This window comes from Myotis myotis, unplaced genomic scaffold (assembly GCF_014108235.1).
Source record: "Myotis myotis isolate mMyoMyo1 unplaced genomic scaffold, mMyoMyo1.p scaffold_m19_p_9, whole genome shotgun sequence".
Lineage (NCBI taxonomy): Eukaryota > Metazoa > Chordata > Mammalia > Chiroptera > Vespertilionidae > Myotis > Myotis myotis.
The window spans coordinates 34,745,055-34,761,496 of record NW_023416401.1 but is presented as its reverse complement, the minus strand read 5'-3'; the positions used below and the strand labels follow the sequence as shown (position 1 = coordinate 34,761,496).

Sequence of the window (16,442 nt, the reverse complement as noted above, 5' to 3'; positions counted from 1 at the left end):
AAATCTGTCACACAGACAGATTCATTCGAGGTACCAACTTCGCAGAGAGTGCTGTGCCAGGTCCCGGGGCATGTGGAGAGCAGCACACCATGCCCCTCCCAAGGTACTGCCCACCACTGCTCTTTCCATGGTTCTGAGAACTCCATCTTTGTTCTGCACGGGCTTCTCTTCCTCTCTCACCTGAGAGATTATCCTCAGCCTCTGCTAACTGCTCCCCTAGAGAGGGTTCTCCGCACTCTCAGGTTCATCTATGACCCACACACTTGAGGATCACCAAATCCAAGCCTTCTCCTCAGACTCTTCTCACCAGCTTCTGACCCAGACCCTTCAAATGTGCCATAGGCCCTCAATCTCCACATGAAAACCTAGCACTGTCCCTCAAATGTGGTCCATATGTTCCTTAAGTCAGTGAATGGTATCTATATTAGATCCAGTGATCCCTCCTCCAGCTCTTGTCGTGGGCCACTTAGCAGATCCTGTGGCTCCTACCTTCTATAGTTTTGGAATCTGTCTCCTCCTCTCAGCCACCCCCTGCTCTGCAGTACATGGGCAGCCCATCTCATCAGTTTTTGGTAGTACACTGACCTCTTGGCTCATCTTCTGTCTACACCCACTCCCCCATCCTACTCAAGATATATCTCTGGAGTTCTCTCTCTACAAGAAAGGCTATCCTCTCCTTCCCAAAGCTTCCCAGTATCTTTAGTAATTGTAGTACAATGTCTAACCAGCTTAGCACAGCAAACAAGGTGCTTCTCCACTGACCTATACCAACATCCACCCTTATCAACTGGTTTCTCCACTTACTCAACAAATACTTATGAAGGACCTACTATGTGCTAGACTCTATGCACACAGTGGACAAAAATAAACACTACCCCTCACTCACAAGCTTTAAAATCTAGTGGAGAAGAATCAAATAATCCAGAATATGATTATAAACTACTAGAGGTCTGGCGCGTGAAATTCATGTGTGGGCACAGTCCCTAGGCCTGGCCAGTGATCAAGGCCATCTTCCCCAGCTGCCTGCAGCTGCCCCCACCCCCTACCACCACCCACCCCGAGTTCCCTGTTCACCATCAGGCAGGCGGAGCCTGCTGGCCGTGGAAAGGGACCAAGAGGTGGTCAGCGCACCTCATAGTGACTGGTCCAGCGGTCATTCTGGTCATTCTGCCATTAGGGTCAATTTGCATATTACCCTTTTATTATATAGGAGGATAGAGGCCTAGTGCACAGGTGGGGGCCAGCTGACCTGACCTGAAGGAGGCCCTGGATTGGGGTCCCCACTGGGGGAAAGGACCACCAGAGCAGGGGCCATGGCATTTGCAGGCCGGCCCCGCCCCCGATCAGGGAGGGGGTCCCCACTGGAATGGGGCCGGCCTGGGCGAGGGGCCTGGGGTGGCTTGCAGGCCAGCCACACCCCCCAGTTTTGTCAGGAAGGGCATCCAGAAGATGTCTAGTCTAATTAGCATATTACCCTTTTATTAGTATAGATACTAAGCGATTTCACAGAATACTGGTATAGCACTTTGAGAGCATAGAACAGATAGCTCAGCCTAGCCTGGGAGATCAGGGAAAGCTTTCCTAACAAAAGAGGAGGAACACTCCAGACAGGAAGCATAGCAGTTACAGGTGTCCTGTAGCAGGACCTTAAATAAGGCCAGTATTATCAGAGCACAAGAGATGAATGAGCACATAGCTGAAGATGATGCTGAGAAGACAAGAAAGGGCCAGATTCTGCAGGTTTTAGACACCTGAGTAAGGATTTGCTCATATCCTATCCTACCGGCAATAGGGAGCATTTGAAAGATTTTAAGCAGAGACAATATAGGGTTGTTGACAGGATGCAGCTTGTGCTTTGAAAAGGGCAATGTGGCTGTAATGTGGAGTATGGATTAGGTCATCTCAAGAGTAGGTCATGGGACATCAGCTGGAGCAGCCAGGCAAGGGTTGACAGGGATGACAGCTTGAACTCAGATGGTGGCAGGAAAGATGAAAAGAGTAGAAAGACTGGAGAAATATTCCAGAAGCAGAAGCAATAGCACTGAGGACAGACTACTCATGGGAAGTGAAAAAATAAGGTGTCTAGATGGCCACCCAAATCTTGGCTGGGGTATATGATGGCTGGGCCAAGTGCCCAACTAGGGAGGTCTTCATATCCTAGGACCATTGGGTCTGAGAATTTCTAAGATGACAATGACTTTAAATCAAATACAAGATTTTTATCCCCAAATAACTGATATATTTCTCAACCTTCCAAACATTTTTATAAATCAATATATCTTTTAAATCTTCTCAACTTACTGAAGACCAAACCTTTGCCACTATCATTTTCTCATGCTCTTCATTTACATCAGAACAGTAAAAAAATATGGGCAATAATCTCCTATTTTCACTTAAAGTGTTTCACAAAAAAAAATTATTTTCTATAGTAAGCTACATCCCAAAGAGGCTTTTCAGGAAAGGCTGTCAAAAATATATTGTGCCACTCACTTGCAGTTATGCACGATAAGAACAACAAATGGCTCTTTAGAGGTGTAACTTCATAGCTATCTTTTCCTTAAAGAAAAATAAGATCTTCTTTAAGTAGGATAAAACTTTGTATTTTTTTAAATTTTTTTTATTGCTTAAAGTATTACAAAGGGTATTCATATGTGTCCTTTTTTTTTCCCCATCCTTGACAATCCCCTGGCCTCCCCTACTCCCCAGGGTCTTATGTCCATTGGTTATGCTTATATGCATACATACAAGTCCTTCGGTTGATCTCTTACCCCCCTCCCTCCTGCCCCGCAACCCTCCCCAGCGGATAAAACACTTTTTAAAAAATGATTTAACCAATGCTAATTCTCTAGAGTAAATAATTTTACAACAGTTTTAGGAATCTCAAATAAAATATGACAGCTGATACCAAAAAGATTCTAAAAATTATTAGAAACTAATACATAAATTCCCTATTTAACTGTTCAAGAAAAATACCATTTGTTGAGTATTTATCAAGAGCCAAATAAATCATAAACATTTTCTCATTTAATCCTAAAATTTTTATGAAGAGATTGTAAAAATAAAGGAAAACCTCATTCAAAATGGAGTCAGGAGCCATGAAGAAAGAGCTCTCATGCGCACACTACTCATCCTAAGTTTACATACTCCAGCAGGAAGAAGCTTACTTTACATTCCATACAGGAAGAAGGAAAATTTATCTCCTTGCGCCACAACAACTCAGCCAATGAGAAGCTGCCACAAGCCCAAACTCTCACTCTTCTCCAATAAACTTTTGTTCAGTATCACCCATCCCATCATCCTCCCCTCCTCTATCAAAGCACGCTCCTCCTATGTTCTCCATACTTGCCTACGGTTAACTATAGTTTGCTTGTCCCAAATGGCATTTCTTCTATTATACCCAAATAAACTCAATTTTCCTGGCTAAATCATTTACCTTTCTGTCTTCTTAAAATTTAGAAGGGGAAAAGCCAGATCACTTGCCCAATTGAAGAAAACAGTTGTTTTCATTTGGGAGACTTCAAATGCAGACGTCTGGAATTACCTAGTGATTGGCAATACTAATTCTATAAACTTTAAACATACATATTTATTAACAAACAATACTTACTGATACAAGCCTCTTTTTAGGGATATCTATGATAGTTGTTAAATTTTTTGAATTACGAGGTTAGCTCAGAGAGTTTCCAGAAGAACCAAAAAGAATCAATCTCATGGCATGACTGTATCAATAAAAATCTAGTCCAGTCCCCAAGGAAACAGAGGCTATATTAGACACCATTAATATTTTAATTATTAGCAGTTACTTCACCCATACCATTTCCAAGCAGGATTCCAGTTTTTTTCTACCTTTATTTTAATAACTACAAAGAAGGGAAAATGTTAAAGTAGAAAGCTCATAAATAAATAGAAAGTGCATAGGCTTTAGTATTTGCTAAATTTGGGAGTTCAAATCCTGGATTCACCACTAACTAGTAAAGTTCACCCTAATTAAATTAAATGGCCTCTCAAGGCTTTATGAATGATAACACATGGGTCAATGTTAATGACACAGATTGATCATTCAATAAATTAGTTTTGATAGAATTTCCAAATAATATAACTTCCAAAGAAAGACCTTGCTTGTTGTAAAATCACTACCAAGAATTGAGTGTTTTTCAGTATAATTTATGTTCACATATAAATATGTATGTGTACATAATTTTTGTTTTATTATTTTCAATACTAGAGACCCAGTGCATGAAATCGTGCACATGTGTGTGTGTGTGTGTGTGTGTGTGGTCCCTAGGCCTGGCTGGCAATTGAAACGCAAGTGTCTGGCATGGAAAGGCAGGTCCCAGCTGACCTGGGCAGCACCTGGACCCCCAAATCCCTGTGCACCCCCCTCCACCTCAGTCACGGTGCCCAAGTCCCCATGCAGAGATGCAGTGAGCACAGCTGGACCCCACGGGCCAGGCCAGGGCACAGTATGGGTGGATGGTTATAGTGCACTCTCCCGGCTGGCCTCGCAGACCGGCTCCTGTGTGAACCCATGGGGAGCTCGACCAGCCCCTGTAGTCCAAGCGGCTGTGGCCTGGCTCACCTGGAAAACACCGCACAGGTGCAGGGTGGGCTCCTCGCGGGCACCTGGCACCTGAGCGTGGGGACTTCCCCAGCGTGTGAGCCCTGGTGTCCGGGGGAGAGTAGCAGGGGGAGTGAGAGCGACTCGGTGGCCCCCAGGAGGCTGGCGAGAGGTCACAGCCCCATGTCATAGCGAGTGGTTGAACTCCCAGTCTCCCAGTCAAATGACCACCCAAAGGGACAATTTGCATATTAGGCCTTTATTATATAGGATATAAGATAAATTATTAGATCTCTTTTGTTTTGCAAGTATCCTACAGAAAAGATCAAACAATTCCCAGGAACTATAGGAAGAAAATCCCCACTTTAATACTAGGACAACAGGCAATTTAGAGAATAGTTCCCTTTATCCCACTAAAAGTGGTAAAAATATAAATTACCTCAAACCCCTTGCCCCCAATAATTCAATTTGCATTTCAACTAGCAGCTTGTAGCATCTGTATACACAAGCCAAATCTCATCCTTCTTCTAATCATTGAGCTATCTATGTTCTACACCTGGGAAAATAACAACAATATCAGATTTGGAGAAGAATAAACCACAGGATGAAACATTTGAAAATGAATCACTAACTATAAAACAAGTCTGGCAATGGAAGGACAATAGCAAAAAGTTACTTTCCATTAAAACTGAAAAATTATATTTTTAAAAATGTAGTTGGCTATAATGAAACTATAATAAATTGCTAAAAAGAATCTTTTGGAGACTAAACATTTTTAAATGGTTGGTCTAACTCTGCTTTTCTTTTTGTGGAGTCAATGCTTCCATGGGATAAGAGAATCTAAAACAATTTACATTAGTGGGAAAATATAGCTGCAAGGAAGAAACAACAACGTAATAAATCACAACCTTTCTCTCAGAAGAAAATAAATGTGTTGTTTTTAAAAACAAACAAAACAAAACAAAACAAAAACTGCTGTTAGGGCCAGGTACAGTCCAAATTTATTTCTGGAATTCCAGTGTTGTATAACTGAAGTATATTTCAATGGAGCTGAACATCAAGTTATATAATTATCAATTACCATATTCTATTTTGTTTGTTTGTTTGTTTTTTTAAGCAAATAACAAGATAGGAATGGGGTGACAATAAGAGAAGAAAATAATTTAAAGTAGCATATTTTTCTTATAGTTAAAAACAATTTTTATTTTAAAAATCATTTAGGTGAAAGGCCACAAATTTTCAATATTTTGTCCCAAGACTAAGCAATATAAAATGATTTTTAAAAACCTAAATTCTGCCTTGCTGGTGTTTCTCAGTGGTTGAGTGTCAACCCAGGAACCAAGAGGTTGCCAGATCAACAAGATTGGATTGTGGGTTCAACTCCCAGTAGGGGCCAGGCAGGAGGCAGCCAATGGGTGTTTCTCTCTCATCAATGTTTCTGTCTCTCTATCACTCTCCCTTCCTCTCTCTCTAAAAATCAATGAAAACGTATTTAAAAAATAATAATAAAAATAAAATAAAATAAAAACCTAAATCCTTTTTTAGTAATTTTTTTCAAGGTATTTTTAGATTTTTCTTTTATTAGAAATTTAAACCTTACTCAACAATCACTTAAGGTACTTTAAAAGATCATTAAAGAAAAATTATCAAATTTATATTCTTTCTTCCCATGGAGAACAGCACAAATGTTGAACATTCATTTTACAGAAAGTTTAAAAACAGTTATTCTCTTGTGTAGCAATAATCAGAAAATATATGGAATATATATTCCAGGCAACCAGCATCTGCATTTTTCATTTAAATTTAAAGCATCAGAGTATTAGTTGAATATTCCAAAGCTGTATTAGTAACCATAATAAGTGCTATTCATCTTAGAGCAAATGTATAATCTCTAAAACATGACTTAAATAGCAGAGTACAAGTTCTATCATTACAAGAGTAAACCAACCTGGGAAAAGCTAAGGGAAGAATTATAAATTAACTAAGTGGGATTTCCTATTTTCTTGTTCACAGGAAAAGTTTACAAATCAAAAGTTGTTTTACTTAAAGCTTTTTTAAAAAGCAACTAAATGAGATAAGAACTTCAAACTTTTTCTTGATGAATATAAGGGTGGGGCAAAAGTAGGTTTACAGTTAGTTATTCATATGGAAAATAATACAAGAATAAACTGTTTTGCGTTCTCACAACTGTAAACCTACTTTTGCCCCACCTTATATTTGGAAATCTTTGATTACACTAACAAAGTCAACAGAATATGCAGCGCACTGTTGATAAATAATACTACTATTATAGACTAAAATTAATAAAACTAAGACAACTAAGGACACCTAATAAAAGTTTCATTTAAAAGCTGTTTCTTATGAACTAAAGCTGGAAATGGTGGTGATAATTACCATGACTCAGAGGAGCTGCCCCATCCCTGGGCTTTCCTTCTTCAGCTGGCTCCTAGAACACAGGAAATGTGGTTTAGACCATATTTTTGGATAACTGTTTGAAACACTGAAAATTAACTTTTCCGTTTGCAGGAAGCCAAGCCATGAAAAGCACTGTAACGAAGGGGACAATATATCAAGAGTCAGGACCCTCCCGGTGGGTGTACCAATCCTAGGAAAGGCATACCACAATCCATTCAGACACAGGAGGAATCCTGTATTACTGTTGCGGGGAGGAAAATTAATTTTTCCTCCTGCCCTTTAAGTTCTTCTGGCTGAACTAATAGTCAAATTAATACGAGACAGATTAATAGGAGAAAATGAGCAAATTTATTACATATGTACATATGGGGGTTTCATAAAAATAGGAGACCCAAGGACAGATAGGCAGGGAAGGCTTATATGCTATCCTGAGCTAAAGAGAAAGGGGTACAGGGATTGTGGTTTGGCATTTCAAAGGACAGGATGGCAATTCACAGGGAGGTGGAAAAGAAAATGTTTGGTAAATAGAAATTTGGTAGACCATCTTTAATAATAAACATAGAGAGGACTTTGTTCAAAGGGGCCTTGCTAGATTCCTCCCTATCGCATCAGTTTATATTAAACTACTAGAGGCCCGGTGCATGAAAATTCATGTACTGGAGGGGTGTCCCTCAGCCTGGCCTGCCCCCTCTCACAGTCCAGGAGCCCTAAGGGGCGGGAAGCGACCCAGCAATCAGGGGAAGGCGACGCCCCCATCACACCTCTGCTGCTGCCACTGCCGGCAGCACAAGCCTCGTCCGGCCCTGGTTACCTGCGCGTTGGACAGCCCTGGGTGGCTAGGCAGCCACCGTCCAAAGCTTGCCTGTGCCTTGGGCCAGCCCTGGGCAGCTGGGGGGCTGAGGGGACTGGGGGACTCAGGAGGCATGTGCCCCAGTGGGGCTGAGGGGGACTGAGTGCCGCCATCTTGTGATTGTGGGCGCCACTATCTTTGAGGGCATGGCAGTCAATTAGCATATTCCCTCCTTATTGGCTATGGGCGCTGCCATCTTTGAGGGCGGGGCAGTCAATTAGCATATTCCCTCCTTATTGCCTGTGGGCACCACCATCTATGCAACAGCATGAGGGTCAATTAGCATATTCCCTCTTTATTAGGTAGGATAGTTACCTATGAAAATAGCTCCCTTCCTGGAGCACACCCTCTATCTAAATTTTGAGGACAGTTAAAGGGAAGGTCAAAGGTTTTGCCTGAATCTTCTTGTTTCTTGAAAATAACCAGGCAAATTTTGGGGTGGAAAACTCTGTTACCTGACAGTTCATATTTACCAGAGCAACTCCCTAATGAGATCCCTGGATCTGATAGTCACAGAAGAGGCAGCTGACAGGAGAGGGATGTCCCACACCAGAGCCAAGTCCTCCTTCCTTCCTTTGATTTTTAGCCTAGGCTCAGTTAAGAAAACATTCCCTAATTTTAGCCAAACTAACCTTCACAAATGGACAAATAACCTCAAAGATTTCTGGGAAGAAAATACAGACCAAACATGAAAGACAATAGAAGCAATCAATCAGAAGACAGCAGGCCTTCTCTTCATGGAGAAGCACTCACCAGGCATACTCAGCAATCTAAAGGAAAGCTGACCATTTAGCAAAGACTGAGGGAATCACTTCTAGTCTGAAAGATGCAGCAGCAAAGAGCATGTGTTACTGGGTATCTGACAGGTGTTTTATTTACATAACTAGAGGCCCAGTGCACAATGCATGCATCTGTGGGGTCCCTCAGCCTGGCCTGCGGGGATTGGGCTGAAACCAACATCCCATGAGGGGTCCCGGATTGCAAGAGGGCACAGGCCAGGCTGAAGGACCCCACCAGTACACAATCAGGGCTGTGGAGGAACCACGGGAGGGTTCCAGGGCATGTCCAGCATGTCTCACCCAACCTGATTGGCCAGACCCCAGCAGCAAGGTAACCTTCCAGTCAGAGTGTCTGCCCCCTGGTGGTCATTGCGCATCACAAAGACTGGTCGAATGGTCGACCTATCAGTCGGACACTCAGCATATTAGGCTCTTATTATATAGGATTTTGTGGCCATAAACAATGTATGCCCCTTATAAAAATTCATAATAATTGTACACTTCCAATTAGGGAACAGTTTCCCAATTTAAAAATCTTCTAAATGAAGGGTTTTGGTGGGCTTTGAACTCACTTTTGGAAGCATGAATATGTAATACTTTTATTTAGTTCCCAGAAAAAACTAATTGTTAACAGAGAAGGTAAAAACTCAGCAGCTGAAATCTAAAAAATAAACCTTTGTATTATTAATGGCTGACACTGAAAAATGAGTGTCATGATTTAATAATTTTGGCCAATAATCATCTCTTCAGTTTATTCCTCTATCTTTGGGACATGTTTTTTTAAAAAAAATACATATTTTTATTGATTTCAGAGAGGAAGGGAGAGGGAGAGAGAGAGATAGAAACATCAATGATGAGAGATAATCATTGATTGGCTGCCTCCTGCACATTCCTACTGGGCATGTGCCCTTGACTGGAATCAAACCTGAGACCCTTCAGTCTGCAGGCCGACTGCTCTATCAACTGAGAAAAACCAGCTAAGGCTGGAACATGTCTTTTTAAACTATAACTAGGGTGGACTGACCTTCCCAGTTTGCTTAGTACTATCCTGGTCACAATTCTGAAGTCCCATACCTAGGGACCCCTCAATTCTAGACAAACCAGGATGGTCAGTCATCTTAGCTATGACACCCATTAAAACCAACCCTAAAAATAGTAACCTCTGATAATAGTAACACAAAGCTTGGAATCAGGTTTTTGAAAAAGAATCATGAATATTAATATTTTGGTTAGAGTAAACTCATTTTTAAATGTTGAAATAAGCCCTAGCTGGTTTGGCTCAATGGATAGAGCATTGGCCTGCAGACTGAAGGACAACAGGGTTCAGTTCTGGTCAAGAGCATATGTCCAGGTTGAGGGCTCAATCCCCAGTAGGGAGTATGCAGGAGGCAGCCAATCAATGATTCTCTCTCATCAGTGGTGTTTCTCTCTCTCTCTCTCCCTCTCCCTTCCTCTCTGAAATCAATAAAAATGTATTTTAAAAAATAAAAATAAATGTTGAAATAAGTACTATTAATTTCATTTTTATATTATGCTTTTTTAGTTTCTTTTTTAGTCTATGGCTTTAAGGTACAAAATGCAATTTGTTTAGTAGTATATTATATAATTTTCAAATAAGCAAATAAACCACATATATCAGGATATGTGATTAAAGTTTCTTTACTGATAGGTAAAGCAAACCAACAAGTTTGAAACTGACTGCATCAGGCTGCATTTGCCCATATAGCCACATATAACTGAGTGTGATCTATTCTTGAGGTGCCTTAGCTTACTATCTTTCCATACATATAATTTATTTTAGTTTTTGAGTTCATATGGTTAATGCTAAAAATGTACATAGAAACAAATAGTACAGTGAAAACTCACCTACCTGTCCTCCCCCATCTGGCCAACTCATAATACCTCCACCCAGTAATCACTGTTATTAGATTGTAACATATCCTTGAGAAATTTTCTTTATGAAAATACAAATAAACATTTATATTCTTATTTTCTTGTTCTTTTGCACAAAAGGTATCACATCATAATACTGTTTCCTAGATCTCTTTTCACTTAGAGTGCCTTAAAGATCATTATCTTGTTATAAAGAGCATTCTTTTTTTCATAGCTATACAGCATTATCCTGATTGGATATTTCATGATTTATTTATCTGGCTCCATATTTACAGATGCTCAGGTAGTTTCCTATCGTTTTTCTGGTCATAAAAAGCTGCAATGAGAAACTAGTACAGATGTCAGCGTGCATATGCGCAAGGATGTCTAGGGAGTGGTCTCTCAGAAGTGGAGACTTGCGTTGTCCTGTTGGTAAGTGCCACCAAGTCTAGCTCCACACAAGCTGCTCCGTCGACAGTCCCACAAGCCTCAGATCAAGGCCTGTTTTCCCACTGCCTGGTCGAGAGGGGGTGTTATCAAATGTTTGGATTTTTGCCAAGATGACAAGTGAAAAATGATATCTCACTATAGTTTTAATTTGTACTTGTTTCACTAGGAGGAAGTTGAAGATCACTTTGTATGTTTAAAAGACATTTGTATTTCCCTTTCTGTGAAATAGGTCTTTACATGCTTGGTCCATTTTTCTGTTGGAATGATTATTCATCTTTTGCTCTTAATAAATCAGAAATATTATTTTCTCTACATTATGAGATGCATTATTGATTTTTTCCAGTTTGTAATTTCTCCGTTTCACTTACGTTATGGTATTTTTTAATATGCAGAGATTTTTGTTGTTGTTTTTTAAGAAATGAAACTATAGAACCTCTCTTTTATGGCTTCTAGATTTGGGTAATAGTTAGAAAAACTTTCTCAATTCCCAGATAATAAACCTCCTTTGTTTATGTCTATTACACTTAAAGCTTATTTCTTACATGTAAATCTTTGATAGATCTAAATTTGTACTAGGGCGTGGTGTAAAGCCACAATATTTTTGCCCAGGTGACCATTTAGTTGTCCTAAGACCACTTACTGAATAGTCCTTCTCCTCCCCATCAGTCTAGATGTGTGGATTACACATTAAACTCCATGTGCATTTGCTCCTACTTCTGGCTTGTCTCTTCACTTGTTTAGTTCGTTTATTCCAGTACCAGTGCCTTTACTTCTGTGAGCCTCAGTTTCCTAATCTGTCTTGGAGATAATAATAACATATTCACTGGATCATTTGAGATTTAGAGATCCACAGACATGGCACATGGCAGACTCTCGGCAGTAGCTATTACAGCTATTTTGCCAAATTCAAATTGCTAAGAATGTACACTGTCCTAATTATTTAGTCTGCCTACTTGTATTTACCGCCTGAAGAAACATATCTCAAATGAACAAAATCACTGATGAGAGAAGAATTCTGAGAGAAAAGTCAAGAAAAATCTTAAAATTCTAACTGAATTAATTACCTATTTTAAAACATTTGCTAAATGTTTTAATAGGCCAGGAACTGTGCTGGGTTTTAAGGGTGCACATAAAATTCAATTTCCAGTGTGTGTGCACTGACTAGCCATCATTTGGCAGGAGGCTAGCATATGCTGAGTGCTAATAGAGGACAAAATGAAGACTGGGTTTACTCTGCTGTTGCCAGCTCCTTATCACATTCTCACCCCATGATGGTGGTAACAGTGAGCTTCCTGTTCTCCCTGTTCTGCTCTGGGTTCACCTTTGCCTTCCCACCTCAGCGCCTCTCCCTGAGCACAGCCCTCACTGCTGCTCTTCTGAAGTTCCATCTCACCCACTGTCTGTTTCAGACACCCCGTTCCACCATCCAGGCCACTCTCAGCTTCACAAACATGACAACCAGGGCATCACTATCTCCCTCAAGTTGCAAATTTGCACAACCAAAGTCCCACGGTGCAGCTTCATCTGAATGCCCTACGAGCTCATGAATCTCAATAATTTGCAAAATTAATTCATCATTTTATACCCAAAGCTTCTTCTCATTTCCATTAAAAGTTCCCTGAGGTCACTCTGCAGCTTCTTTCACCCACACTTCCTCCCCCACTAGCTCAATCCCCTGTGGTGGGCTGGCTTCTCAGATGACCCCTAATAAATTATGCCCTTGCAGAACTTCCTCCTCCTCTAAGTGGGGGTGAAACCTAACACTTGCTTCTAGAGCACAAAATACAGCAAAGGGAATGGCATAGTCACTCCCTCGATTGCATTGCATCATATGACTCCACCTCAGCTGACTAGAACAAGAAGGTCTCCCGCTGGCCTTGAAAAAGTTGGCTACCATGTGTGAGAGGACCACATGGAGAGGAACTGCAGGGCCTCTCAGAGCCATGAGTGTTCCCTGCTTGAAATCAACAAGAAAGCAGAAACCTCAGTCCTACATCTGAGGAACATAATTTGGCCAACAACCACATGAGCTTGGAAGAGGCCACTGAGCTCCAAAAGTAAGTCAGCCAGGCCAATGCTTCAACTGGACCCTTTGAGACCCTGAGCAGAGAATTTATTTAAGCCATGCCTAGACATCCAGCCTACATAAATGTGAGGTAATAATAATGAGTGGTTGAAGCTGCTAAGTTTGTAGTAATGTGTTATGCAGCAATACAAAACTATTACATACCTATTGAGCCTTTAGGAGTCAGCTCAGAAAGCTTTCTTTAATCCCACTTCTTCCCTCCACTCCCAAGCTAAGTTGGGTAACCTTCTGAAGCCTGGAAACATCCTACACACATGTCTATTATTGAGCCCATTACATTGCACTACCATCATCTGTCTTCTGCAGTCTCCTGCTTTGATGAGCTTACTGAAGGCAGACAGTGTCTTAATGTTTTATCCCTAAAACACAGCCTAACACGTACTCTAGCTTAATAAATATCTGCTGAATGAAGGCATGAATGCAAGGTCCAGAATAGTATGTTCTGCCTGGCAGATTTCACATTCAAAATTACTGTGGATATCTTTGTGCAATTAGCAAGGTAGCATCCTGATAAAACATACTTCAGCATGCATGCAAACCACCTGGGAATCTTGTTAAAATGCAGATCTTTTATTCAGTAGGTCTGGAGCAGAGGCCTAAGATTATGAGTTTCCAACAAGCCCCCAGCTGATGATACTACTGAAGGTCTGTGGGCCACAGGATGAGCTCCATGGCCATCATTTACCAGGCAGGGGGTTGGACATCAGAAAGCAATAACCCAATCCTATCCACCTCTCTTCTAATGTGTGGGGAAGCATAGGACTTGGCTGGAAAGTCTGTAAGAAGGATTCGTCGAAAGTTCAGGGGTTTCTGGGGGGACCTTGTCGAAGGCAGCAACCCTTACCTTGACTTTTTCAAACAAGTCCGAGTCCCCAGGTGTTTTGTTGGAATTTTTATGTTTAGTCTTTAAGACCTGACCTTGTAGAAGCATGTGTTTTCTCAAGGATGTTTATTCTGTTGATACTATTTAATAGTTAATTTTAGTTCAAGTTGTTGTTATAATAAAAACCTAAGAAGGCAGGCAAACAAGGCTACTTGGTGGCTATAGCTAAATAGTCCCTTAGTCTTTCTTTCATAGAAACTCATGTCAGAGTAATTATTCATCCAACATTCAGGTCTGCTGGTCAGTCCCAGCAAAGTGACTCCCCATGTGAGGAGCCAGGAACGCAAAGAAATGCAGCAGAACCCTCAAAAACAAAGAGGAAAAAAACAAAAGTAACTGTGCAGTAAGTAATTGGAGCCTGTTTGGGATTTCAAAGTTTGAGGGAATCTTTCTCAGCTAAGTTTTCATAATGGGACAACAGTTGTCCACAGAACAGCAACAAAATATCACAGTGCTGAAACAGTTATTAAAAGCAAATGGTGCCTCTGTTACAGAAGAACAACTAAAAAGCTTATTAAAAATTGTTATAATTTATAATCCCTGTTTCCCTGATGCTGGAACACTAGAGCTTAATCTCGAGGAACAAGTGGGCAAAAATTTAAAAAGAAAGCAAGCCCATCTACTGGTGAAAGAACAATTAGAGTTGGGGTACACAGAACCTTCTAATAGCCCCTGGAATTCTCCTATTTTTGTAATTCACCCAAAATTTAAAAAGTGGAGGCTTTTACATGATTTAAGAGCCATTAATACTAATATTCAACCCATGGGGGCTCTCTAGCCTGGACTTCCCTCCCTGGCCATAATCAAATAAAATTTCCTTTTTTATTTGGGAAACTTGCACTTTAGGAAATTTGAAATTTTATGGCCTGAATTTACTTTGGGGTTTTATGACCAGAACACTCACATACACAGAAAACATCTATGAAATTTCCTTGAGGAAAAAAAAAATACCAAAAAGCTTAGTTTCCCCGTTATCACATGTCAACACTTCCCTGGTCAATTTTAAAGGTGGAAGGTGGAAAAAGCGAGCAAATGGCACCAAAATAACACCTGTGTTTGGGTAGGTGTTGTGAAAAAACATGTTACAGTCTAAAAGGATCAGGGAAACACTTTTCTTCAACACTGCAGCAGCTCCATGGAGACCAGTGCACTAAACAGATGTTTATCCACACAGTAGATTTTAGAAAACAAAGATGTAAGAAATCTTCAGGAAAAGAGGCATCCTTGCAGATGCTGTCACAGATAGTATAAACTGAGGTTACGTCGTCGAAGGCTTATCAAAGTATTAAATGCACATACTCTTCAGTACAATTCTAATGGTAAGATTTTTATCTGTGAATCAACTACAAAAATATGCCAGATATATGAAGGAACATTAGTTGTAACATTGTATATAACAACAAAAATTAAAATAACCTAAATGTTCACAGTAGGGCACTCTTAAATAAATTATGATACAATCACAGAATAAAATACTGTGCACCATTGAAAACAATGACAAGATACACATGCTTAAGTGAAAAAAAGCAAGATACAGAACAAGAAGTAGAGTGTGAACCCATCTGTATATGTGTATGCATGTATGTATTATATACGTATGAATACGTACATAAAGGGTTTAGAAGGTTTTTAGCTTTCTTTTTTTTTGTTTTTGATTCCTATATAGATACACAAGAAAATATAAAGAGTGGTCACACCTTTAGGGAAAGACTTAGGGGTTAGTATGTGTGTCAGTAGGTACAAAGAATTTGCATTCTTATTTTAATCCTTGTCTGTGCTATTTGATTTTTTAACTATGTGCCTATATATTGAAAGATACAAATAAATATTTTTGAAATTCAATGAATACAGAGAAAATATTTAGTCTAGGAATACATCATTGATAGATATTACTATCAGCATCTAAAAATTATTTGATACCTAAGATATTAAGTTATTGTCTCAAAAATAGATGTCTAGAAAGCATCCCTCTTTTCATTAGTTTGATGTTTTATTTCATCTTCCATGCTATTTTGCTTGGTTGACTAAAAATGTCAGTTGTAAAATTATAAGGTTAACAGAGAAAGTAAAGGATGTTACTGACATTTCAATCAAAAGTCAAACATAATTATAGTGATAGAACTCAAACAGGATTGAACCCCTTTCCCTCCATAGTGAATGCAGCCACAGATGTGAACCTGCTTACTGTATTAAACTATTAAATTTAACTAAAGAAAATTGACACTATAACTGGCAATGGGCCCCAAACTGACAGTACAATGCAGAATTCATCCTAAATGTGTGTCTTTTCAATGATCCTATAAAGTAATTATATGTTCCAAACACCTCAAAACTCAAATTAGTAACATGATTCTTTGAAATGTCATTTCCTTGCTATTGATCAAAGAAGTCCATTTGCATGAAGATGCCATTAAATGCCAGGAACATCATTCAACAGATAGTTTTAGAAATCTAGCTACACAAAGCACCACATTAAAACAGCACCTATTTAAATGTTGAGCAGTTTTGGAGTTTAAAAAAGGTAAAATCCCAAAGTGGGATGGAAACAA

At 39.9% G+C, this 16,442-nt stretch overlaps 1 protein-coding gene across 1 annotated transcript in view; it reads right to left on the bottom strand.

Moving 5' to 3' along the window:
* L3MBTL4 (L3MBTL histone methyl-lysine binding protein 4) overlaps positions 1-16,442 on the bottom strand; it is a 222,369-nt gene that overhangs the window by 170,702 nt on the left and 35,225 nt on the right. Inside the window, exon 4 of the mRNA XM_036322701.1 lies at positions 6,953-7,004. Within this exon, the coding sequence (XP_036178594.1) occupies positions 6,953-7,004 (52 nt within the window). The remainder of the gene's footprint in view (positions 1-6,952; positions 7,005-16,442) is intronic.